General features: G+C 50.4%; 1 protein-coding gene across 2 annotated transcripts in view; it reads left to right on the top strand.

The window, feature by feature from the left end:
- Positions 1–24,713, top strand: part of NOX5 (NADPH oxidase 5) — a 32,830-nt gene extending 8,117 nt beyond the window's left edge. Inside the window, exons 4-17 of one of the 2 annotated variants that reach the window (XM_044230610.1) lie at positions 373–583; positions 1,649–1,883; positions 3,257–3,410; positions 3,644–3,822; positions 4,819–5,001; positions 6,424–6,556; positions 8,464–8,606; positions 10,436–10,627; positions 12,856–12,900; positions 13,216–13,340; positions 13,611–13,695; positions 14,392–14,491; positions 20,804–20,970; positions 21,966–24,713. In XM_044230610.1, the coding sequence (XP_044086545.1) occupies positions 373–583; positions 1,649–1,883; positions 3,257–3,410; positions 3,644–3,822; positions 4,819–5,001; positions 6,424–6,556; positions 8,464–8,606; positions 10,436–10,627; positions 12,856–12,900; positions 13,216–13,340; positions 13,611–13,695; positions 14,392–14,491; positions 20,804–20,970; positions 21,966–22,097 (2,084 nt within the window). In that variant the 3' untranslated portion in view covers positions 22,098–24,713. The remainder of the gene's footprint in view (positions 1–372; positions 584–1,648; positions 1,884–3,256; positions 3,411–3,643; positions 3,823–4,818; positions 5,002–6,423; positions 6,557–8,463; positions 8,607–10,435; positions 10,628–12,855; positions 12,901–13,215; positions 13,341–13,610; positions 13,696–14,391; positions 14,492–20,803; positions 20,971–21,965) is intronic. The other variant, XM_044230611.1, reaches the window with a different exon arrangement.
- The last annotated feature ends 1,156 nt before the right edge of the window (positions 24,714–25,869 follow it).

The raw sequence follows: 25,869 nt of genomic DNA, 5'->3' as shown, positions 1-25,869 counted from the left end.
ATCCTGGGCCCTCCTGTTCATGCGGAGTGGGAAAATACACAGAAAAAAAGGCTAAGCTCAGTACTTAGAGAGGAGGCTGCAGATTCTGGAGAAAGGCATGCACTGAAGCTAAGATTCTCCATGCTTGGGGAGGAGTTTCTCTCCACGGAGCTGGGCAGTGGGGAGCCATGGAAGGTTTCTGAACTGAGGAGGACATTATGTACTTTGATTGCCTGATCTACACCCAGAAAGGGACTTGGGAGAAAACTGGAGGTGGACAAACAGGGAAAGTTCATCTCTCCATGCAATAGTTGGACAGGCAGGGGGAATCTGCAGGTAGAGAGTAGGGTCCGGGGCAAGCTCCCACTTGGCTTCGATCCCCACTTGACACAGGCAGCGGGTCCATCGACGTGGACGAGCTGCGCACCGTACTGCAGTCATGCATGCGCGAGAGCGCCATCTCGCTGCCGGACGAGAAGCTGGACCAGCTGACGCTGGCGCTCTTCGAGTCCGCCGACCAGGACTGCAACGGCGCCATCACCTTCGACGAGCTCCGGGACGAGCTGCAGCGCTTCCCCGGGGTCATGGAGAACCTGACCATCAGGTGCGGTGAGGCTAGATTCCAGGGGCGCAGAGAGGGGACCCTCGGTCCCGCCCCACCCAGTTTCTTATAGAGGACAAAGGCCTGTTCTACTGGGGGCTCATACCGGGTCTCGAATTTACAGTGTCTTTTCAGAATCTTCACAGTATTAAGCCCCTGCAGTGGGCTGGGCATTTTTTACAAATATGCCAGTGCGTTTTATAGTAATGGAAAGGAAATTAGCGACCGCACCAGAGCTGATTTCCAAAAGGAAATTAGTTACCTCACCTGAAGTAACTTACCGAGGATCACACCTATAATTAGCAGACATTTATTCAACTTGGTCAAGCAGGCACTGTTAATTTATACGTAATTTATGCCAATAAACAAATGCATCAACTAGAAAAGTGCTAAGTAGGAAAGAGCTGCGGAGAAGAATAAAGTAGCCGGGGTGTTTCAGGCTCCAAGGAGTGCCACTTTTATGGTTCATTCTTTTTTTTTTTTTTTTTTTTTTTAAGATTTTATTTATTTGACAGAGAGAAATCACAAGTAGGCAGAGAGGCAGGCAGAGAGAGAGAGGGGAGGAAGCAGGCTCCCCGCGGAGCAGAGAGCCCGATGCGGGGCTCGATTCCAGGACCCCGGGATCATGACCCGAGCCGAAGGCAGAGGCTTTAACCTACTGAGCCACCCAGGCACCCCTAGTTCATTCTTTTTGTGTATTAGCTTACTTGTGGGCTATTTACCACAACATCTCTCAGAATTTTCCATTCTTTTCGATTGCCTCCCCCCACCCACCCCCAGTTGGTAGGTAAGGGAAGTAATAGAAGCAGACGTGATTGTGGCATCAGGCAGATGGGAGTTCCATCCCGGCTTTGCCTGCTGTGTGACTCTGAGCAAGTCGCTCGACCTCTCTGTGTCCTGGTATAAAGGGAAGCCGGCCGCTGGCCAGGAGGATCCAGAGAGTTGGTCGGTTACAGCAGGCGTGGGGTCTCTAGGTTGCTGCCGGGGGGCTGCCCGCCACACCCTGTGAGGATTCCCCCTCTGCCCCGCGCCGGGCTGGCCCCTCTGAGCAGAGCCCCTCTCTCGCAGCGCCGCCCACTGGCTGACGCCCCCAGCCGCCCAGCCGCGCCGGCGGCGTCCCCGCCTTCTGACCTCAGCCTACTGGCACAACCACCGCAGCCACCTGCTCTGCCTGACCGCGTACGCGGTCCTCCACGTGCTGCTCTTCGCGCTGGCGGCCAGCGCGCACCGGGCCCGCGGCCCCAGCGTCATGGTGGCCAAGGGCTGCGGCCAGTGCCTCAACTTCGACTGCAGCTTCATCGCGGTAGGACTGCGGGGGCACAATGCCCGGGGAAAGCAGGGTGAAGGGGTGAGGTTGCTGGGGGATGCTGATATAAGTTCCTCATAGCCCAAGGGACCCACACGTGGAGTCCTGGTGCCAGGGCAGGAGGGCTCCTCAGAAGTCAGCTGGATCAATCAATATTCATTGGACATTGGGACCCAGAGAGGGGCAGTGACTTGTCCATAGTCACACAGCCTGTAAAACACAGCCAGCATTTTTGTGCACTTACCATATACAGTCAGGGTGCTAGGCCCTCTCCTTTTGATGTTCACAACAACCTAAGTGGCCCCAGGGCAGGTGGACAGCAGACAGAGAATGAAAAACCCTTCCACTGGCCCAATATCTGCTCATTTACTTATAATTACATGCATGCCCTATTATTATTAGCCAGTAGACTTACAGAACACAATAAGTCAAGAGTCATCTTAACGATCAGGAACGTACATCTTTAGTTCAGATACTCTTCTTAATAATGTCAGCATCTTAGGTGGGTTTTATTTTTATCCTCGTAACTGGCCACATACCAAGAGTCGGAGTCCCATGACTCATCAGCTTGGCCACTCACATTAGTAACACTGCTTTCAGTCAGTACCTTCTCCGCAGGGAATCTTGTCTTTCCTGTGAGAGGTAGTTTAACTTGGTTAAAACCAGACAACATCATCTGCAAGTCCCTATATCTGGGTACACATATATTGAAAGCAAATGAGCAGGAAGGGAACCCTGGTCTCAAGCCCCTTTGGAGAACCCGGTCTTCCTCCAGGACACCTTGAGAACTAGACATAATACGTGCCTGTCTGACACACAGACTAAATGAGGGCACCTTGTCGACGCGGGTATTAAATGTTAGCAAAAGCTTCTGTGCTTCTCGTGTGTTTTCTTTTTTGTTGTTGTTGTTGAAAGATTTTACTTATTTATTTGACAGAGAGAAATCACAAGTAGACGGAGAGGCAGGCAGAGAGAGAGAGGGAAGCAGGCTCCCTGCTGAGCAGAGAGCCCGATGCGGGACTCGATCCCAGGACCCTGAGATCATGACCTGAGCCGAAGGCAGCGGCTTAACCCAGTGAGCCACCCAGGCGCCCGCTTCTTGTGTGTTTAGGTGAAAGTAATAACAGCAGCCATTCTGTAACATTTGCTCTCCCTGCCCTGACTCCGGAGACCGTGCTTTGAACACCTCAGCTGCCGACCTAGGGGAGCAGCAAAGGCTTGGGGGCAGGGGAGATGGTGAAGGCCTTCCCCACCTCCCAGCCTGCTCAGGAGGCACAGCCAGCTCAGAGGGAGATGGGGAGATGGCTGCTGGGGAAGGGAGAATGGGGCGGAGGGAGAGCCAGGCGGGGGCTCTCTGCTGCTCTGTCCAGGTGCTGATGCTGAGACGGTGCCTGACGTGGCTGCGGGCTACCTGGCTGGCGCAGGTCCTGCCACTGGACCGAAACATCCAGTTCCACCAGCTCATGGGCTACGTGGTGGTTGTGCTCTCCCTGGTGCACACTGTGGCCCACGTTGTGAACTTCGGTGAGTGGCCTGGGGCTGGGGGAGAGGACGTGGGTGGGCCTTTCTCCAGCCGCTAGCCCAGGACATGGGGCTCAGCCCCTGTGTGACCTGCAGGCCCAGTGGGTGGGGAGGGGGTGTCCTGTACCAGCCAGTGGTCTGGCTGGAAGTCTCTGCCCATGTGGGTGTCTGATGGGGGGGTGGGTCTCCAAAAAGAAAGGTGGAGAGGGAAGAGATTGTCTTGTGCTCATCTCCAGCGCTTCAGGCTCAGTCCGAGGACAGCCCCTTTCGGTTCTGGGAACTGCTGCTCACCACCAGGCCTGGCATCGGCTGGGTCTATGGCTCAGCCTCCCCGACCGGTGTGGCTCTGCTGCTGCTGCTGGTCCTCATGTTTGCCTGCTCCAGCTCCTGCATCCGGAGGAGTGGCCACTTTGAGGTGTCCAGCCCTTCCCCTTGGCTCTCCCCAGCTGGGTTCCCCTCTTCGTTCCATGCCGTGTCCCCTCGCATTTACTCCAGAGCCCAGGCAGTGCCCAGGCTGGTCTGCATATTATGTGCATGTGCTCTGGGGTCTGTCACTGGGCTGTAGTATATGTCTGCCAAGTGGAAGACTTTTGGCTCTGGAAGATTCTGCCTTTTTGCCAGCCTGCCCAAATTGGATTAGACCAGGCTCAGGGAGAGGAAGGAGCACAAGCTTGCTCAGCTTCCTCATCTATAAAGTGGACTTACAGTTCTCTACCTATGAAGTTATTTTAGGAATTAAATGAGATGACATATGGGAAGCCCCTACTCTTCACAGGGCACCCAGATGCTCCCAACACGTTAGTTCCATTTTCATTCCCCTCTGGGTAGTGTCCTCAAGATGCAGGAGGTCACAGATTTGGTTTGGAGCCCCCTGGACTAATCTGCTCACATCAGATTGACACATACAGAGCCCCAGCAGCAATCCTTTGACGTGGGACTCTGCATCCTCATTTGGCCAATGAGGAGTCTGACGCTCACACAAGGAATCTCACAGCCCACAATAGCAGGCGTTCAAACTCAGCGCTCCGTTCTTTCTTCTCCACACCCAGGAAATTACTTTCTTTTCTTCCTTCTGAAAATGGGTCAATGTCATGGGGACATTGATGCTGATAAGCGCTTTGAGGGCACTCCACTCTGGCCAGGCTATCCCTAGGCAGATGTTTCAGATGTTTGCTGCGAGTACTAGGAGCCCTTATATTAAGATCCCTGGGCCAAGCCCCCAGAATAAAGAAACCCCAAAGCTTCCCATCCCCAGCCCCCTACACAGCCCTGTCTCCAGGAGAGGGTGTATTCGACCAAGGCTCTGGGTCTGCCCAGGCTTTGAGGTTGGCTCTGAGCTCTGGTGCTGTTGCCCCCCAGCCAGGTGTCGAGCTCTGGAAGCTTACCACCCCCTCCCTCCTCACCCTCACAGGTGTTCTACTGGACGCATCTGTCTTACTTCCCCATGTGGATTCTGCTCATTTTGCACGGGCCCAACTTCTGGAAGTGGCTGCTGGTCCCTGGCATCCTGTTCTTCCTGGAGAAGATCATCGGGCTAGCAATATCCCGCATGGGAGCCTTTTGCATCGTGGAAGTCAATCTCCTTCCCTCTAAGGTGCGAAGGGGAGCTGCAGGTGGAGGGCACAGCAGCTGGATACCCTGTTAGACTCACAAGGAGATAGGGACCAGCATAGCTACAGCCCCTGCCCAGCAGAGGAGACAAGCAAAGTCTGGGATCCAGTCTGGCCTTCAGGAGTGACACCTGAGGCAGAGGAATGACAGGTAGTCAGGACACTGCTCCAGACCAGCTCTGCCACATCGGGGTTCTGAGAGACGAGCAAGAGTTTGCTGCACAGACATGGAAGGGTACTCCCGGAGAAGGAACAGCACCAGCAAAGGCACCCGGTTGTGGGTGGGTATACTGTCCTTGGGGACTGTGATAATGTAATTTGGCACAGCTGGAGCCAAGATGCTTGGAAGAAGAGGTGGGCGGGGCCTGATGGGCCAGGAGGATCCACATCCTGCAGGCAACAGGGAACCCCTGAGCAGGCTAGTAGGGAGGGGGCAGGCAGTCATATTAGGTTGGGTCTTTATTCCAGCCAGATTTCTGCAGTCGCTCTGTGGGAGATGAGATGGCTTGGTGAGGACTTTTGAGAGGTTATTGCACATATGCAGATGAGAGCTCATGAAGGTCTTCACCTTAAATGGGGGCTGTGGGGTGGGGGTGGGGCAGCCTATCACAGAAAAGCTCAAGAGGTCACTGGGTTTATTCGGGGGTAGGAGAGAGGAAGGAGCCCAGGACCTCTCCCAGGTGTCTGAGTGCCAGGGCCATTTGTGGGGAAAGGGAAGGCAGTTCCAGGTGGGTTCACTTCCAGGCACTTGAGTGTGAGGTGGCTGTGGAGAGTGAGGGGTTTTATATCAAGGCTCTGGCCTCAGACAGTGTGATGAGATTTACATCCCATAGTTTCCTCGCTGATGGGCTTGTGCAAGCTCTTTAGCCATTCTGAGCCTTAGCTTCCCATCTATAAAGTGGAGAAAGAATGACATCCATGTCTGAGAATGGCCATGAGGACCAGAGATCATACTTTCCCTGCTTTGGTGAATGCTCAGTGAGCCAAAGGTGTGGTCCAGGAGGGTGTCATTCTCTCAGAGGAGATGCCTGGAGTGCATCCAGGTGCATGAGTGGCTGGAATCCCAGCCAAATGCTACAGAAGTTCCTAGCAAAGGGCTAGAGCTGTCAGGGGGTTACAGAGAAGGGGCCACTAAAAGCCATGTTTACACCCTCAGAAGTGGGATCAAGACATGAGCCTCACTTCAGACACATCTCAGCTCTCCCACTCTCTGATCACAGCCCGCCCCCCGCCTGGCAGAGGGGTGCAGGGTGAGCCCCACTCACAGGCACGGGAGGGTCTCATGTCCGGGTCCACCTGGGTAGTGGTGGAGGAGGATGGCCCAGCTTTTGCCCTCTTGCCCGGGGGCGGGGGGCCCTGGCAACTTTGGGCCCACACGGATCACCCTGACCTTCTTCTCTCCCCAGGTCACCCATCTCCTCATTGAGAGGCCCCCTCTCTTCCACTACAGGCCAGGCGACTACTTGTACCTGAATGTCCCCAGCATCGCACGCTACGAGTGGCATCCTTTCACCATCAGCAGTGCTCCAGAGCAGAAAGGTATGGGGTTCCACAGGGCGACAGGCGCAGGCTGGGAACCAGGAAAACGGGAGTGAACAAGACCAGAGACCCCCCCAGTCTCGCCTTCCAAAAGCTCCCTCCAAAACCAGGAAGCAGAGGCCCAAACGCTTACTGACTGGGGAGGCCAGGGCTGGACCAGCTGCCGTGAAGATCACATGAGGGCTAGTCATCTTCCCCCGTCCCTATGGAGCCTCAGGGCAGCAGAATCCCTCAAATCCTTCTTCCCCATCACTGGACTACTCCCATTTCTCTCTGGCTCCCCAGCACCCACCGAACTGCTCAGCTCACCCTTCCTCCGCCCAGTGGACTTCTGGCTCCCAGCCATGTGTGTGCCTGCTTCCAGCCTTGGGCTGTCATCAGAGCCAGCTCGTGGATCTCTGCCCTCTTCCTAGGCCAGAGATCGGCCTTTCTGCCTTAAGTGGCACCTCTGGCAGGGAACGCTTTGCATGACCTATGACAGAGAGACCCTTGCTCAACTCCATGAAGGGTAAAGAGTGCTGGTTGCCGGTTTTCTCTGGCCCATCCATATTAAAAGCTTTAGTTCTACTCAGGATGCCTCCCAGGGAAACCTAGTGCCCACAGTTCAGGGTGTAGCCTCAGGGTAAGTGTTCCCCAGGTTAAGACTGCCCATCACCTGCCCTGAGTGGTGGCTCGCATGTACCACGAGGCAGAGGTGGGGGTGCTGGCAGGAGAGGAAAGGTTGTTTTCTTTCCTGTTCTGTTTCTCAAGAAGATGCCTGCTCTCAGAAAAGTCAGACAGTATAGAAATATGTACAGAAGAAAATTTAAATTCCTCAAATAATTCCATCCAAAGAAAGCCATTGTCAGTCTTTTGGTGATCTGTCTTAATGTTTCTTTCTTTCTTTCTTTCTTTCTTTTAAAGATTTTATTTATTTGAGAGAGAGAGCGCAAGCAGGGGGACAGCAGCAGGCAGAGGGAAAGGGAGAAGCAGGTTCTCTGCTGAGCAGGGAGCCTGATGCGGGGCTCCATCCCAGGAACCCGGTATCATGACTGAACCAAAGGCAAACGCTTAACCAACTGAGCCACCCAGGCGGCCTTGTATTACTATTTCTATGTGGCTCTATTGGTACAGAGAGAATTTTGCCTACATGGATCTCACTGTTCACACTTTTTGCAGTCCACTTTTTCTCCAGGCACAGAATATCTTTGAAGGTCTTTGCATATCTGTTCTTTTAAAACAAGAGCTTTCCTCTGCGGCTGCGTAGTATTCCAGTATACTGATACTAGTGTGATTACAAGGACTGTGTGCACTATACGGAGGCATAATTGATGGGACCCCTTCTCCAAGGGCTTTCTTCAGGGTTTCAGCTTGGAATCTGCCACCTCCTGGGTCCCAAGTCGCCTTGCTCTAATGTTGTGGATTCTCTCTTGTGCCCTTCAGCGGAGGAAAAGCTGCCCCACGCTGCCTTCTACCAGTCATCCGCTCTGCAGAGCACCTGAATAAGCCCCTGTTCCATCCCAGGCACTGGGCACAATGAAAGCCATTGGTCCCACCACAGCCTGAACACCTCCAGGGTGCAGAGCCATTGATGCGCCCCTGGTTGAATGTAGGAGGGAGTGGTCCTTGCCATGGGGAGACCCTGGACTGATAGAGAAGGCAGGGCCCGCACCTCCAGGGAGCTCCCCTGTCTTGGCAGAGGAAACTGAACACTTGCTTTGTAGGCTTACATTGACTCCATGGATCTCATGCTGGGGAGATCAGATTTCCAAGTCCCGGGGCTGTGACTCTGGTTGGGACCCAAGGAAGGAAGGACATTCCGTCTGGGACGTGAGCACTTAATGCCCAGCTCCAGTCCCTGGGGTGGAACACATCTGCTCCCTGCTGGAGGAGCCAGTGTTGAGTCCCCTTCCCTCCCCCTTGCTCAGACACCATTTGGCTACATGTGCGGTCTGAAGGCCAGTGGACAAACAGGCTATATGAATCGTTCAAGATGTCGTGCCCCATGGACTGTGGCTCCGGACAGCTGTCAAGGAGTCTGAAGAGGAGAAGGAGCCAGAGGGGGCCCCAGGTAGGTGGCTTTGGGGGAGGAAGAGTCCACCATGGAGACAAACCCCACAGGGACCATGTTGCTATCTCCTTGGCTGGTGAGCATCCATCACTGCGCAGCTGCTGTATACACCCGCTGAACACAGGGTGAACCAGCTGTGAACCAGCTGTGAACGAACTATGTGATCCAAGAGCCCGATGTCCTCCCCCAGGACCCCAGGTCCTCCCCAGGCCCTTCAGAAGCCGAGGGGCAATGGAAATGGAGAGCAGATGGAGATCAGAAAAACCCGCCTCCGTGTCTCTGCCCCAGCATGTTCTAACTCTATGGCCTTGCACACCCTTTGGCCTCACCAAGCTTTATCGTATTCATCGTATTCAACTGGAGGAGGCCCCCATCCTTGGCCTCCCTTGCTCACACGATTCTTTTAAAGGACCGAGGATGGAATGGATGCAGGTAAAGTACAGAGCTGACCGGACAGCAGGGTCCCCATGGACCCTGCCCCCCATCGTCCCCGTCAGCAGCAGCAGTGGCGCCATTGTCATCTTCTGAGCCCTGATGAAACTCACAAAGCCAGCAAGTTGCCAGTGTCTGGAATGAATGCAGGCTTCTGGGAGGTTTTGGAGGAATACAGCGAGATCACAGTAAAAACCAGACAAAGGAGGCTGAAGGTGTCTGGACACAAAGCTAGTAGACAATACCACTCAGCTGGGAGATGTGTTACTACGGGGAAACCCTGACCAGGGTCAAAGGAAAAGAAGTCCCGGGCCAGGCTCAGCCCTGCCATGCTCTTGTGGAGTTTAAAGTCCAGGCGAGAAAATGAGGCAGAATTCTGCCAGTCCAGACCAGAGGCAGGCATCCCTCCCGAAAGATGCAAAGCTTTGGGAAATGAAGGGGTAGGTGGAAACAAGCAGGATGTTCTCTGGACAGAGGAAGCTGGCTTTCCAAACCAGTGACTCCTGCACCTCAGGAAACAGTGAATAGATTCATTAAAGGCTGTGTTTCTTTGGGACCTCAGGCACCACCACTGAAGAATAAATTGGCACAATCTTTCTGGCACGTGGTTTGGCCACATGTGTCAGCCTCTTAAATATGTGGACCCACTGGCCCCGCATTTCCATTTTTAGGACTAGTTAATTGGAGAGTTGCACAGGAAGTGCATTAATCACCGTTTTCATTCATTCATGGAGCAAATATTTATCAAGCACAGCACCTACGGTTTTCTAAGGACTGTTCTAAGTGCTGAGGATCTGTCAGTAAGCAAAACTGACGCAGTCCCTGCTTACCTTCTGGCAGGAGAGACAGACAATAAACAAACAAAATACATGCATAATGTGTCAAGTGAAATTAAATGCTATGAAGAAAAATAAATCGGGGGAGAAGGATAGAGACGGGAAAGGTGCTATTTTATATATGGTGGTTGTTAACAAAAATGAGAAAATGGGAATACTTGAAATGCCCAACAATAGGGGTGTAGCTAAATAAATTACTGGTTACCTTGTTCAGGGAATGGTATGTTCCTTAAAAAAGATTATGTAACTGCATATGCATTAGCAAGGAAAACTAGTAAAGATGTATTAAGTGGAAAAGGCAGGTTAGAAAGTGGTATGTTTCATTTATGTAAGAGTGTGTGCGTGCGACTGTGTGCATACGTGTGTGTGTGTGTGTGTGTTTAAGTAAGTAAAAGTCTGGAAGGACCTAGAAAAATGTTTTGAGGAGCGCTATTCTGCTTTATTCAGGGTACTTTTTAACTTTATTCTTGCACGTACTATAACACGGGAATCTCTACAAACTAGCATGTATTGATTTCATGTTTTAAGTAACAAAGCAGTTTCCACTTTGAAACTAAACAGAGCTTGCCCAGCCAGCCCATGCATTCAGGAACCTCGGCACAGGGAGCAGTGGCCTTCAGCAGGGACGTCACCGTGGAGCTGACCTCCTACAGGCCCAAGGGAACTCCACAGCAGGGAGACCAAGGCCTGGTAGGCACGGGGACCGAGGAAGGGGCTCCAACCCAGCGGGGAGCCCCAGCCCATCTGGGCCCAGTAAGGCTGCGGAAACTGGGGCTGGAGGCAGGAAGCTGGGGTGTTTTTCTCCCAGGGGTGGTGAGTCCTTGGAACTTGGGAGAGAGGTCCTTAAGGGCAAGCCACACACACGAAATGCACAGGACATGGTGTTCCCATAACCAGGCATTGGCGCACCCCCTTCAGAACTTTTGCCAGTCACTCCCCACTGAGAATCTTTCCAACCTGGCATCTCTCTTTACTCCCCAACAACACTTTTGTTGGATCCGTTATCAAAGGAACGAGACCGAGACAAGGTGAAAGTTATGCAAAGCCTTATTCTATGCCAAGCATTAGAAGTTAGACTGACCAGCCAGGGGAATGAGGCTGAGACAAAGGGAAAGTTAAGTATAGCTTTATTCTATGCCAAGCATTAGAAGTCAGACTGACCGGCCAGGGCTGCCTCCAAAGAGAGCGATGCCCCTTGGTCTTACAGGCTAGTTTTTATAGGGCACAATCGCAGACATTTACATATGTGGCTTTGGCTGACTGGATGTCTCCTACCTGTGTGTTTTAGTAACGGTTACCTGGAACTGATAGTAGTAACTGCTGAGGCGTTTATTAAACAACAAAATGGCCTTGTTTTAGGTATGTGTTTTAGCAACGGTTACCCGGAACCAGTATCAGTAACTGCTGAGGCATTTATTAAACAACAAAATGGCTATCTAGGCAACATGGCAACGAAATGGCTACCCAGGCAACAAAATGGCTATCTAGGCAATATGGAGTCACTCTGGCTAAGCAGGCCCAGGCAGGCCCTAGGGGTTTAACAGGTTTTAACGTGGAATCGGCCCCAACAACTTTCAACTTCATTGTATCTAAAAGGCTGCTTGAGATGGCTGCTTTAATGGCAAACTAGTAGCATGTGCCATCATTGGAAGATAACTCTAGAAGTAAAAATCAATAAAAACCCATGTGACTCCATTCTTGTCCAATGTTCCTGACTGGTCGTGCTCTGAGCCTGAAGCTGAGATCCACTCCTCCTCTTTCTCTCTTGGACTCTCTCTCATACTCTTTCTCTTTCTCACTTTGTAAAAAAAAAAAAAAAAAAAAAAAAAAAGGTGGGACTGGTGAGTGTTGCATGTCAAAGATCACTAACCATGATGTAGGGTTTCTCCTTGCAATCGGGAGTCTTGAAGGACAGTAGCATTTGTCCAGAGCACCTTTGACACCAGTAGTTCAAGTCTGACACTGTGGGGGATGCAGCATGCAGGGGACCCCCCACAAAGAAGCAATGTGCCGTCACGGGATGAGCCCTGGACAGTCAGTGGGAGACCCAGCTCTACCCTGAGCTCTTTGGGAACTGCGGCAGGTCATCCCCACGCTCTGAGACCGCATTCCTCCTCAGTGAAATGAGGATTTTCTCTGGATGATTATGAAGGTTGCTCTTAACTCTGTCTTCCAGCACCAGACAAAGAACTATCCAGGCTCCTGAGGCCTGTTTGGGTCCGGCGGGGAGGGGAGGAATCTTCTTCCTTCACCTTTGGGAAGGAAATCCCCTAACCTCCCAGATCCAGTGTGCTGTGTGCTCAGGCCTGGAGCAGTCAGGCAGAGCAGACAGAGGAGACCTGCTCCTTGCCCTCAGTGGCTCTCATCAGCAGGCCCAGAACAGGGTCCCAAGGGCAGGGTGGAGCTGTGAGCCAGGCCAGCCCAGGCTTTTCTGGCTGGTGCATCTGGATAGAGCTTCAAGGGGGCAGAAGCTGCTTCAAGTGAACTGGACTCTGAAGGCTACACAGGAACTTGCCTGCTGGGGAAGAGGAGAGGGTGTTCTAGGTCAAGGGAGGAGAATGTACAAAGCCAGCGGTGTATCAGAGACACGAAAGTTATAAGAGTGGCTGGAGACTGGGGGTGAGTGAGTGTTCTCTGGGCACTCCCGAGGCTGCCTTGTATTGACCACAAGAGCCCATCCTTAGATTTTCAGGAGCTTTAAGAGCCAGTCATGAGACGCAGTTATTACATTGGAAGCCACGATGGCAGCATTTATACCAGAAATCTCCAGACACTACCAATCAGTGATTTGGTGATGTTTTCTTTTTTGGAAGAGTCAGTTTACCAGCACATCACTGACATTCTCCCTTAGAAGGGCTCCCTGGAATGCCTAGGGCAGAAAAAAAAAAACAGTTCCCTTTTTGTAAAGTTGTTTAGACCAGCAAGGGCTGGGTTGCCTCTGAGAATTGCCTGATCCGCCCACAGCTCTCTGCTCCCCGCAGGTCTCTGAGATGTCCTCTGAGAACCACCTGCTTTGTAACATCAAGGTAAGAGGGTCCAGCGGGTGGACGTGCCCCCTGCTGCAACCAGAGGAAAAGAAGCCCCAGGTACCCCAGTTCTCCAAGTCCCCAGGCATCCAGAGAAGGGGACCAAACCCATCCCTTCGCAGGCGCTGGTTTCCATTCTCACCAGCTCTGCCTTCTCTCATCCCAGGGCTCTCCCAGACTTGTGCTCTGAGCACTCCAGTGGGGGCCAGTTAGGCCCAGGTGACTGCCTGCATGTAACGGGGGGTGCTGAAGCCTTGGGTTCCAGCTCTCCAGGCATCCAGCCCTCCCTTTCCTGAAATGCCCTCCCGTTCACAGTGCTACATCAGCGGCCCCTACGGAACCCCCACCCGCAGGATCTTTGCCTCTGAGCACGCGGTACTCATCGGGGCGGGCATCGGCATCACCCCCTTTGCCTCTATCCTGCAGAGCATCATGTACCGGTGGGTGGACAGGCTGCCACCCCTGCCTGCCTCCTGGGGCAGCGTCCCAAGAAGCACTCCTCCCCCTTGCTCCTCCCTTCTCTCCTTGCACCCTGTTTTCTCTTTCGTCCCTGGTCCCTCCTCCCTCTCTCTTTTGGCTCTCAATCCTCCCCTTCCTCATAGGGTGGGCCCTGTCACCTCACCCTTTTCCCCCCATCCCCTGTACTGTTCTTTGGTCTGAGAAGTCTCATATCCACCCCAAATTAAACATCACTCATTGCCTCTCCTCAGGCACCAGAAGAGGAAGCACATTTGCCCCAGCTGCCAGCACTCCTGGATGGATAGCATCCAGGATGAGGACATGAAGCTCCGCAAGGTAAGCACTGCCTCCTCCAGGCAGGCGTCTGGACCCTCTCCCCTGGAAACCTCCCTGACCAGAGTGAGCTCTCCTGTGCAGATGCAGGGGAGAGAGATGACTCTCCCTCCTGCTTGGAATGGCTGGTCCCTGTGCTTCCCTCAATACCCCATGTCCTCCTCATGCCTCCCATGTGTCCAGGCCTCCACCCATCACCTCTGAGAGGCATTCTGGGCCCTGAAGGTAGAGTTCCACTAAAGACCTTGGAACCTAAAAGTCAGGCAGCTGGGATCCAGTTATAACCTTGACGTGTGCTAGCCATCACCTGGTGGTGGTTTTAAAAATGAAAATGTTTGCCTTTTGAAAATGCATTATTTCCTGTAGGCCACTTAAAAGAGCTTGTAGGGGGAAAATAAGTAATGTCCTTCTGCCTTCTTCCTAAGCTTAATATTTCAGCACACTGATTGCTATTAATAAGAGGTTATTATAGAAAACCCTGACCTGCCAGTCAGGGACTTGGGTCCTGATTCCATGCTGCTCTGTGACCTGGGCAAGGTTCCTACCCCTGCAAGCCTCCATTTTCCCCTCCATTAAATGGGGATGATAGCGTGTGCCCTGACCTCACGGAAGTGGTCATCTAGGCGCTGGGGATCACAAATGTGAGCATGCCCTGAACGAGGCAGGGCCAGCCCTGAACAGAAGGGCCCCTCTCCCCAGGTGGACTTCATCTGGATCAACCGAGACCAGCGGTCTTTTGAGTGGTTTGTGAGCCTGCTGACCAAGCTGGAGATGGACCAGGCCGAGATGACCCAAGAGGGTAGGAGAGGGACAGGGCCTGAGGAGGATGGCAGCAGGGTGGGGGTTCGGGCTCGGGGTGGGTGGGGGGTTTAAGACAGTGTTTAAATGTATTCTATTTCTATCAAAAATGTGGGGGAGAGAGGAATGGTTTTTCTTCCACCACTAAAATGTAACATTTACAAAACCAAAAAAAGAGGAGAAAAGTTATTCATAATCCCATCTAGCTATGCAAACTATTCCAGGCATTTTAAAGGATCTCCTGATGTTTTTTTCTTATTTACATTTACAAAAATATATATCCTTTTTTTCTAATTTCCCTCTTTTGGGGTATTTCTTTTAATTCACAATGAGCACTTGAAAATTTATCTTTTTAAGATTTTCTATTTATTTATTTGACAGAGAGAGACAGTGAGGGAGGGAATATAAACAGGGGGAGTGGGAGAGGGAGAGAAAGAAGCAGGCTTCTGGCTGAGCAGGGAGCCCGACACAGGGCTTGACTGCAGGACCCTGGGTTCGTGTCCTGAGCCGAAGGCAGACGTTTAACAACTGAGCCATCCAGATGCACCCCACTTGATGAAAATTTAGATTCCTGAGCCTCATCCCAGACTTCCAAATCAGGATCTCTGAGAGCCGGGCCCAGGAACGTACATCTTATTATTGTTATTATTATTCATTTGAGAAAGAGAGAGAGAGCAGGGTGCAGAGGGAGAGGGGGAAGCAGAATCCCTGCTGAGCAAGAAGGTCAACACAGAACTCGATCTCAGGCCCCTGGGACCATGACCTGAGCCAAAGGCAGCTGCTGCACTGACTGAGCCACCCACGGGCCCCTCCCCAGGAATGTACATCAGATGACTCTTATTCACACTTTCTTTTTTTTTTTAGCTTTTTTAAAGGGATAATTTACATAATGATAACATTCACCAATACAAGTTTACAGTAAATACAATGACATTACAACACATATGTACAACTGTGTAACCACCACCACAATCAAAACGTGGAGCATTTCTATCACCACACCCCCAAATTTTGCTCATCCTCCTTTGCATCAATGCCCTGTCCCCTTTTGCAGCTCCCTGCAACATCTGATCTGCTTTCGATCACTATAGTTTTGCCTTTTCTAGAATCTCCAGTAAGTGGAATCATATGACAGTCACAGTTTTCTAACTTCTTTCACTTAACATAATATCTTTGAGACTTACCCATGTTGCTGCAGGTATTAGAAAATAGTTAATTCCTTTGCTGTTTTGTGGATATACCACAATCTTCTTTGCCATTCACTTGTGAATAGATGTTATTTTCACTTTTATTTCCACTTTTTGGCCATTCAGAATAAAGCTGCTCTGCATATGTGCACATAAGTCTTTGTGTGGATGTATTTGCTGGGTAGTGTGGTATGTGTTAAGTTTAATTGTATAAGACGCTGCCAAACCAGTTTTCCAATTTCTGTGTTTCCATCAGTAGTGGATGAGAGTTCCAGTAGCTTTTCAACCTTGCCAACACTTGATCTTGGCAGTGTCTTTCATTTTAGCCTTTCTAGTGGGTATGTAACAGTATCTCAGTGTGCTCTTAATTTGCATTTTCCTAACAACTAATGACAAAGATAGAAGTGCTCCCTCAGACTCCCCGCTCAGCATGGAGCCTGACGCAGGGCTCGATCTCACGACCCTGAGATCACAACCTGAGCTGAAACCAAGAGTCGGATGCTCAACTGACTGAGCCATGCAGGTGCCCCTCCAACATCAGTTTTGTTTTTTTTTTTTCTTGTTAAGGGAGGGTGCTTTTCTCATAGGATTTTTTTTTTTACTTTTTTTTTTCAATTTATTTATTTTCAGAAAAACATTATTCATTATTTTTTCACCACACCCAGTGCTCCATGCAAGCCATGCCCTCTATAATACCCACCACCTTGTACCCCAACCTCCCACCCCCCGCCACTTCAAACCCCTCAGATTGTTTTTCAGAGTCCATAGTCTCTCATAGTTCACCTCCCCTTCCAATTTACCCAAATTCCCTACTCCTCTCTAACGCCCCTTGTCCTCCATGCTATTTGTTATGCTCCACAAATAAGTGAAACCATATGATAATTGACTCTCTCTGCTTGACATATTTCACTCAGCATAATCTCTTCCAGTCCCGTCCATGTTGCTACAAAAGTTGGGTATTCATCCTTTCTGATGGAGGCATAATACTCCATAGTGTATATGGACCACATCTTCCTTATCCGTTGAAGGGCATCTTGGTTCTTTCCATAGTTTGAAGAACAGTGTGGAGAGTCCTCAAGAAATTAAAAATAGAGCTTCCCTATGACCCTGCAATTGCACTCCTGGGTATTTACCCGAAAGATACAGATGTCGTGAAAAGAAGGGCCATCTGTACCCCAATGTTTATACCAACATCAGTTTTTAATGTACATAATCTGCCAGTAGAGACGAACAGGTGAAGAGGCATAGGTAGTGATTAGGGCTGAATGCTCAGTATTTTTCCTAATGAGATGGCCACCCATAAGTGTAGAGAATGGTCTAAGGTACAGGTTAAACAGCTTAGCATGTACGAATTACTTTCCTGTTTGGTCCCTTCTTTCATACTTCCTCATACTTGTGAATGTCCTCCTCCAGCCCCACAATCGTCCCTTCCCTGTCCCCGAGTGTTGCTGCCTATGCTTTGTGCTAAGCCAAGGCTTAGTCTGTACAATGGCGTGTTTCTCTGTGTTCGTCATAGTCTTCACAGGACATCATCATGGAACACTGAGGTTTTGTTCTGTGTTTTAAAGTGAATCTGTTAGAATCGTTGTTGTGTTTTACTTACAGAATAATTAATATGAGGAGGGATATTTTTAGGTATGTTTCTAACTTTAGAGAATTGGCAGGGGGTGGGGTATTATGCTGTTTGAGTTCAGTGGAACCAGATCTTGTTTGGCTGTTTAATTATCCTAAGGCTGCCATGAGTGAATTAAAATTCCATGATAAATAGTTTATAAGTTCAAGTAATCAAACATGGGGTTTTTTTTATAAGAAACATTCAAACAGATGTAGTTTAGAATAACAGACGTTCAAAGCCCTAAAGCGCAAGTCAACATGTTTGACACAGAATTGGTAAACTCGAGAATGTCGCAATGAAACTCTTTGCCTTTTCTTGTAAATAACAATTTTAGCAAATATTTATAGAGCCTCAAATTCATTCTAAATGCTTTTATGTATATTAATTTATTAGAAACTCAATTTTATGAGGACTAGCTGGGGGGAAGTTTATATTTCATTTAAATTTCCTGGTTACTGGTATATAAATATTTGCTATTTGCTTCTTCGTAATCTGTGTAAACAAAGGATAACAGCAAACCTGGTGCTTTGTAGTCTCAAAGCCACTTGAGTCAACAACTTTATTACCTCAAATTTCTTCCAGGGTTTTTCATTAACTACAACAGAAACCCGTGACTTCTGATTTCAACTCTAATTATTTACCAAGGTTTGAGTTCAAGAATCTGTGGCTTATTGCTTTTAATTTCTACAGCTTAAGCTTCAAATATTCTGTTTGAGTTTGAATCTTTATTCTATCCCATAGTAACTCTCAAAACTTGGGGACATTATTTGACTGCTTTGCTTTGACTGACTAATGACTAATGTGGGGACATTATTTGACTGCTTTGATTTCCTCGTGCGAAAAATATGAATGGAACTAGTACCCACCTCGCAGGGTTGTCATGAGGAGTCAACGAGATCATCTGTGCAGCACATGGAACTGGAGCTTAATAACTGCTCAGTAAAATGTGCAGCAGCAGAAGAAGTAATTGTAATAGTAGCAGTAGTAGCAACAGTAGCAGTGGTAGCAATAGGAGTAGCAGTAGGAGTAGTAGCAATAGTAGCAGCAGCAATAGTAGTTGTAGCAGTAGCTGTAGTAGAGGTAGTAGCAATTGAAGTAGCAGCAGCTGTAGTAGCAATGGTAGTAGTAGTAATAGTAGTAGTGGCAGTACTAGCAATAATAGTAGCAGTAGTAATATAAGTAGTAATGGTAGTAGTAGCAGTAGTACCAATAGTAGTAGCAGTAGTGGCAAAAGTAATAGCTGTAGTAGCTATAGTAGTAGTAGCTGTAGTAGTAATAGTCATAGTAGTAGAGTAGCTATAGTAGAAATAGTAGCAATAGTAGCATTAGCAGCAGTAGTAGTAATAATCGTAGTAGCAATAGCTATAGTAACAATAGTAGCAGCAGCAGTTATAACAGTAGTTGTAGTAGCACTAGTAGTAATGGTAGTAGGTGTAGTAGCACTAGTCATAGTAGCAGTAGTCATAGGCATCATAGTAGCTATAGTAGCAATAGCATTAACATTAGTAGCAGCAGTAGTAATAGTAGTAGTAGCAGTAGTAGTAATTAAAATCGTAGTAGTGGTAGCTATAGTAGCAACGGTAGTAGCAGTATTTAGTAGCAGTAGTATTGAAGTAGTAGTAGTATCAGCAATATTTAAGGTAGTAGTAGTAGTATTTAAGTAGTAGTGGTATTTAATGGCTCTACAATGAATGGTATGTCAGTGGTCCACCATGCTCCTGCTATTGGACAATGTATTTGTTCTGATTCTCCACTATCATATATAAAGCTGCAATTAATATATTTGTGTACATAGTTTGTTTTCTTCTTTTGGATGATTCCTTTAAGAGAGTGTCCCAGAGATAGAATGACTATCTCAAGCACAACAGTTGTGGCAGGGGCGGAAACCATGTTGGCCATTCTCCAGAGCTCCTTCTTCTCCCTCTTACCACAGTGTTGTTCTCCCTGGCCCCCTCTCTGGGGGTTAAGGACTCTGAGGGAGGGGAAGAAGGGTCAGGGCTCTCTCAAGTTAAGTGGTATGTGAAACGAAATGTATCCTCCCTCCTAGGGCCATTTGCATTTTAACAGTGACTGAGACCTCAAGCCAAAGGAAAAGGGAGCTAATGGCAACATATGAAACAATAGAGAGCCAGCCGGGATGGCAGGGATCCTTTAGTCTTGGGAGAGGAGAAGGATGGAGTGATCATCCACTCACAGCCCCAACGTCCCAGATCAGGCCCCATCATCTCTGGCTTGGACCAATGCCCAAGGGGAGGATGGTATTGCCAGCCTCTTCTCTGTCGTGGCCCACGTGGAAAATGATACATTAGTCTGCCAGATCAGGGAAAATGGAGTAAACTGCTTGAGCACAGAGGTGCCTACCAGGGAGCTCAAATTACCCTGCAAGCCGAAGGGATCAAGATCTTAGCAAACCGGGGCGCCTGGGTGGCTCAGTGGGTTAAGCCGCTGCCTTCGGCTCAGGTCATGATCTCAGGGTCCTGGGATCGAGTCCCGCATCGGGCTCTCTGCTCAGCAGGGAGCCTGCTTCCCTCTCTCTCTATCTCTCTCTACCAGCCTCTCCATCTACTTGTGATTTCTCTCTGTCAAATAAATAAATAAAATCTTTAAAAAAAAAGAAAAAAGATCTTAGCAAACCCATCCCACTACAGGCGTCCCACTGTGTCCGGGCCTGTGTCCAGGCAGAGCCAGGCCAGCCTCTGCCCTGTCCCTCCTGCCCTCTGGCTCCCCTTCTGGGATGCTGTTCTCATCCTGCCACACCCCACTCTGATACCCGCTACCTGCCCCCCATTTGCCAGCTGGGCATTCAAGGCCCTTTCCCTTCCAGCCTCAGTGTGCGTCCGGTCTCCTCTCTCCAATCTCCTGTCGCTCCCGTTCAAGGCTCCTGTATTCTAGGTGGGCAGTCATGTCACTCCCCACGAACATCACATCTCTTCTAGCCTCTCACTCTTGGCTCACCTGTCCCCCCTCCTCAGGATGCCCTCCTTTCCCGCATCCCACCCTAACTTTGAATCGTGCCCCTCTTCCGAGACCTGTCCCAATCCCCACGGTCCCAGAACGCTCCTCCTCTGCTGCAGCCATTCTCTGTAGCTCGGTACCCTTTGCCACCTGACCCCTTCATTCAACCCTTGACCCTTTGGTCTCAGCTTTATGGCCGTGCCTGGCCTGTGTCCCCAACCAAATGGAACAGACACAATGAGGTGTGACAGGGCATGACTTCGGAGCCCAAGGACTGCCATGCTCTCCTGGAATGGGTTTCATTCCACCTTCAAGTCCTGAGGTGGCCGTGGGGTGCAGGCTGGACTGTGGATACAGTCACACTGTGCGCCTGGCTCAGAGCAGGCCCCACTCCAGCAGTGGGCCAGCTTTCCTTCTAAAGCGCTGGTGGACCGAAGGCGTGAGCCCGGAGCCCTCATGGTCTCACTCCAAGCCCCAGGGCCAGGGGCTGACGTCGTGCCTGGTCCCCATTACGGGCACGAGTTCCTCAGTGCCGCCTTTGCTTCCCATCACCCAGACCCCTTCCTGGAGCTGCACATGTATATGACCTCTGCACTGGGCAAGAATGACATGAAGGCCATTGGCCTGCAGATGGCTCTTGACCTCCTGGCCAAGAAGGAGAAGAAGGACTCCATCACGGGCCTCCAGACCCGCACCCAGCCTGGGCGGCCCGACTGGAACAAGGTAAAGGCCAGCGACAGCCCCACTGCCTGCAGGGACCATTGGGGCAGAAAGCCTAAGGCAGTTGCTGGGAGACTGGGGATGAGCAGCTAGGGACCGAGCATGAGGCCAGGGGCCAGGATCCAACCAGGATCACTGGCAGCATGACTGGATCTCTTTGTTCCATCATTGGACTCAGTTTCCCCATCTGTTCTGCGAAGAAGTTAGTCAGTTTGACCTCCTACGCCTCCCCCAGCCCTGACTCCCTGGAATCGGGGTCAGAAGTCCTGAGTAGATGGGATCTTGGGGAAGCACCAAGTCCAATCCTTCTCAGTACAAATGGAAATACTGAGGCCCAAAGGAACAAAATTTTGCAGTCTTTATTTTGTTTCTTGGATTGGTTTTTAGATTCTCTTCCCCCCTGAGTACTTGCTAGTCAGAGGACCATTTGTGTAAGGTATCAGAAGTTACTGCTTTTCAATCCATGGGCAATGATCATGCCCAGAGAGTGAGGGAAGAGGACACCACTGGTGCTTGGGCACCAAGGAGGGCTTTTGGCAATGGCCTCCGTAAGCAGAATTTGGGGTGGGAAAGGGTCTTCACTGGGGGAATGGCCGGAGTTTAGGAAAGAGACATTTCAGTGGAGGCATGTGACCGAGGGAGGACTAGCAGGATGTCCGGACAGTCAGAGTTCAGTGTGCCCACGGGGCCCTGTCGCTGTCCCCCAACAGCACAGTCTCCCTGCAGATGTGCTTCGGGAATGGAGGGCCTGGGTCTTCTGGTCCAGCCCCTTCCTGGGGTCTGGGTCAGGTTAGGGGTAGAGTAAGTGGCCTCCCCAAAAGAATGCATGTTGGACCCTGCACTCTGAAGCCACGCAGCTGTACCTTGTAGTTCCTCATGGGGATGGAGGGACATCGCTGCCAACCCATTGTGTTGTCAGCCCCAGCTGGGTGTGTCCCTGAGCGGGTCCACAGGCTCACTCCCCTTCCTCTGCTCTCTCCTACCCCGTGTGGGCTCAGGTGTTCCAGAAGGTGGCTGCTGAGAAGAAGGGTAAGGTGCAGGTCTTCTTCTGTGGCTCCCCAGCCCTGGCCAAGGTGCTCAAGGGCCACTGTGAGCAGTTCAGCTTCAAATTCTTCCAGGAGAACTTTTAGCCTCATCTCTCCCAGTGCTGCCCAACCCACACTGCCAGCCAGCTTGACCATATTGCTCCCATGCCCCACAGAGACCGGCCTCAGAGGACCCACCTTGTCCCACTCCACCCCCAGAGCAGGAGCGGCCAGGGGCAGGTGGACTTCCTTCAAGACCCCGGGAAAAGTGGGGTGCATTCTGGGTTTTGCTGAGAAACTGACCAGGCCAGAGGCCAGCGGCTCCAGAAGGAAGTGAAGAGGGGGCTTCCCAGGCCACTGCCCCTCCAAAAGTCCTCTGAGGGAGGCTTCCCCTACAACACTTCCCCCACACCTGCTTAATCACCACAGTCATTCGGGATTTTATCCCAACATTTTCTTATGAAAATCTTCAAACATAAAGATAACTAAAAGAATTGTACAGTGGACGGTTACCCAGTTGCTGGATTCCTCTGTTAGCGTTTTGCTATATTTGCTTTTCTGCGTATTTTCCATCTATCCTTCTCTCTATCTATCAGTGCCCCTTGTTTTTCTGATGCATTTTAGAGCATGTTTTGTCACTCCCTGCAGTGGAGAAGTTAGCTAAGAGAGTGTCCTGACTTAGGGCTGGGGTATGCATTGGGAATACGCCAAAGTCATTTGGAAAGTTGGCAGAGCGGAGTCCGTTTAGCATAGGACTTCTCTGTCTCTCTGTCTGTCTCTCTATCTCTGTTCACCTAGAATTTTGTATCACGCAGACAGTGGGAGCAGATAGAGGAACTTGAATACAGATTGTAAAATCCGTTAAGGGTCCACATGTTTGACTTAGGATCACACAAGTCCTAAGGCTTTCTCGCCAGACATACTCCAGATGGCCACTGGAGGGCGCTGCGGAACCAGAGATCTTGGAGGTTTTGCTAGCTGGGAGGGAGGGGCTCCTGAGCTGCAGTGAATCCAAGACCCGCCAGAGCAGACTGTGCCCCACCCTGAAGCCCTGGCTCTAGGCAACACCTCGAGGCCCAGACGCGGGTGGATCTGTGAAGTCAAGAGAATTCATTTTCAAGATCAGAGTCCTCTAGCTGCTGTTCCCTAACAGCCCCTCACAGATGCACATACAGACCCTCTCCCTACCATACCCCCCCCTCATCCCTCCCTCCCTGGACCCACTGTCCAGGTTCTGGGGCTTTCCAAGTTTCCATCTGTAAGGTTAGCATAGGCCTGGCTGAGCATAGGTCCAGGCTGTGCCCTGGGGCTCTGCCACCTCCTATCATTGGAGGTGCAGGATCAAATGTGGGGTCTGTCCATCTGGATATTGCCTGGATGTCCAGATGGGGGGCCTGCCACCATCAATAAGAGAAACAAATGCATCCGTATGGCTGGCTGACTTTTTTCCTTAGACATTTGTGGGTCTAAGAGGGCTAAGGAGGGCACACAGAAAAGGAACAGAAGGAACACCGGCTAACTACAGATAAAAGGTGTATTATGTGAGTGTGAGCTCCCCACGCTGTCAGCTCCCCACAGCCAAGTCCTGCAGCCCCAGAATCTAGCACATAGGGAGCGGCAGTAGGCCTACCCCGCATGTCGACTCCCACAAGGCACAGGTCCTACATAACTGGAATGATCCTTGGGAAGGTAAGGTCCTCTGCACATAGCCGTCATTTTAATCTGGGAAACCAAGGCGTGAACTCGAGCCCACTGAAGGAATCCCTTGGCCAGGCTCCACGAGGCTGCTCTGCTCTGAGGACAGCTCTGACAGAGGCAGCAGGTGCTCCTGAAGCCCTGAGTCAGGCCCACCCAGAACAACAACACGCCAAGAGCCCACGAGCGTTCTCAGGTGGGGAGGGTGACAACCAGTGGCAATGGTGCGTGGTGTCACAGCCTGGCAGAGTCAAGATTAGGGAGGGATTAGAGACAAGACTGGCAGTGGGCGAACACCTTGGAGGCTTGTGGAGAAAGGACCTTTGCTCTCTGAAATCAGGGCACTGGCTGCCAAGTTTGCCTCTGTCCCAGTCAGCTGTGTGACCTTGGGTCTGCCCTGGGACCTCTCGGAGCTGTCGCTTCCTCACCGGTAGGATGAACAGATTAAGGATGAATATTTTTAAGTGCTGGTATATGCGTAATCTTTTCTTAAGAAATACGCAAAAAATATATGTTTCTCATCTGTTTGCTTTGGGGAGTGGGAATGGAGGGACAGGGAAAGGGTATTGTTTGAGGGTTGTTTTATTTTGTTTTTCTTTTTATCTTCTACCCCTCTTTAAAGTTTGAAGTTTTTAATGATAAATGGCTGTAGATTTTATAGTTTTTTTTTTAAAGGATGTTAAGTAAAGGGAAAAAGAAAAAAACCTCACACAACCCAAAATAAGCGACATGTGTGTATAGAGCAAGGGAAGAATTGGTAGAAATGCATTGGAAGACAGGAAACACACCAAACGTTCCCAGTGGTCAATGGTGGAGAAGATAAAGGAGGACTTTCACATATTCGTCTTTTATTTTGCGCATTCGTGTATTACCTTGTAATGTTTCACCTTATGGTATAGGAATTTTACCCCTGGCTCTTCAGGAATTGCTTGAATTTTCTCTCCTAATCTATGTCCTTAGGTTAAGGCCTATATAGTTTTGTGTTTGTTTGTTTTTTCGAGAATAAACAAAATAGATTTGAAGTTACCATTAAGATCCTGAATACTGATGAGCTCCCAAATTAAAGTGTCTGGGACACAGTTGGGCAGCGGGACTGGCCTCTCCAGCTGGGGGCGCTGCTGGGCCTCTGCTGAAAAGGGAGGTAGCTGCGTGCAGGGATTCAGTGTGCCAGTCCGTCTAAGGAGTAAAGCTGGGCTGCACAGACTGCAGGGGCCCCAGGCATGCAGGAGAAGCTGCCTGCACGGGGCTGGGCGCAGCAACAGCCCAGCCTCACAGGCCAGATGCCAGGGACTGGTGAGCTGGGGGCTGGGAGGCTGGGGGTCGGAGAGTCAGGGGGAGTGGGGCACTGTTTCTGCTAAACACTCATCGTAACCAGCCTTCTGACAGATTGATGCATCTTTTTATGATCTGTCTTTACAATATGATGACTCTCTCCTTTTAAAAATAAGATTAATTCAGACAAGACATTTATTTTACGGGGAAATCCATCCCAGGGGTTAAAATACTCAAGCTGACTGGCGGAGGTGGCTGGAAGGAGACTTGACTCCGCAGCTTCCAGCTTCCCAACCCGAGCTGTGTGGAATCGGCCCCAAGTGGGCTCCCTGCTCCCGCCCACAGACCAAGGGGGTCATCTTGAATCATCCCACTTGGGTGAGTGTAGCCTGCTGGAGAAAACAAAATAAAGAAAAATCCGTAGTGAGTTTCTGTGTGGCTGGCGAGAAAAGGGTACATTTTTTGCTAAAGAAGTTCTGAGATGCACGCAAATGTGGAGGGATACGAGTTTTGTATATAAATTAAGCTTGTCTTTAAATGCCCCTGAAGAGCGTTCAGGAGACATGAATGATTTGTCTCTGTGTCTCTGGGACTGGAAAAACGCTATCACCTGGCAGGCGCTTGGCCGTGTGTCATGAATGTTTCTGCTGCTATGGTCCCTGTTTCAGCAGGTGGCACGGCTAGGTAGCATTGCCTCTTCTATGTCCCCCACCCTTCACCCCCAGCCAATCACCAAGCCCAGTCCACAGGACATTCTACGGGTTTCTCAAATCCATTCCCTCCCCCGCTGGCCCTGCCCAGGTTCAGTCCTCCAACAGCCTTTTGCCTAAACTCTTTTTTTTTAAGATTTTATTTATTTATCAGAGAGAGAGAGAGAGGGAAGAGAGCGAGCACAGGCAGACAGAGGCAG

This window comes from Neovison vison, chromosome 13 (assembly GCF_020171115.1).
Source record: "Neovison vison isolate M4711 chromosome 13, ASM_NN_V1, whole genome shotgun sequence".
Classification (NCBI taxonomy): domain Eukaryota; kingdom Metazoa; phylum Chordata; class Mammalia; order Carnivora; family Mustelidae; genus Neogale; species Neogale vison.
This window is presented reverse-complemented; position numbering and strand designations above follow the sequence as displayed.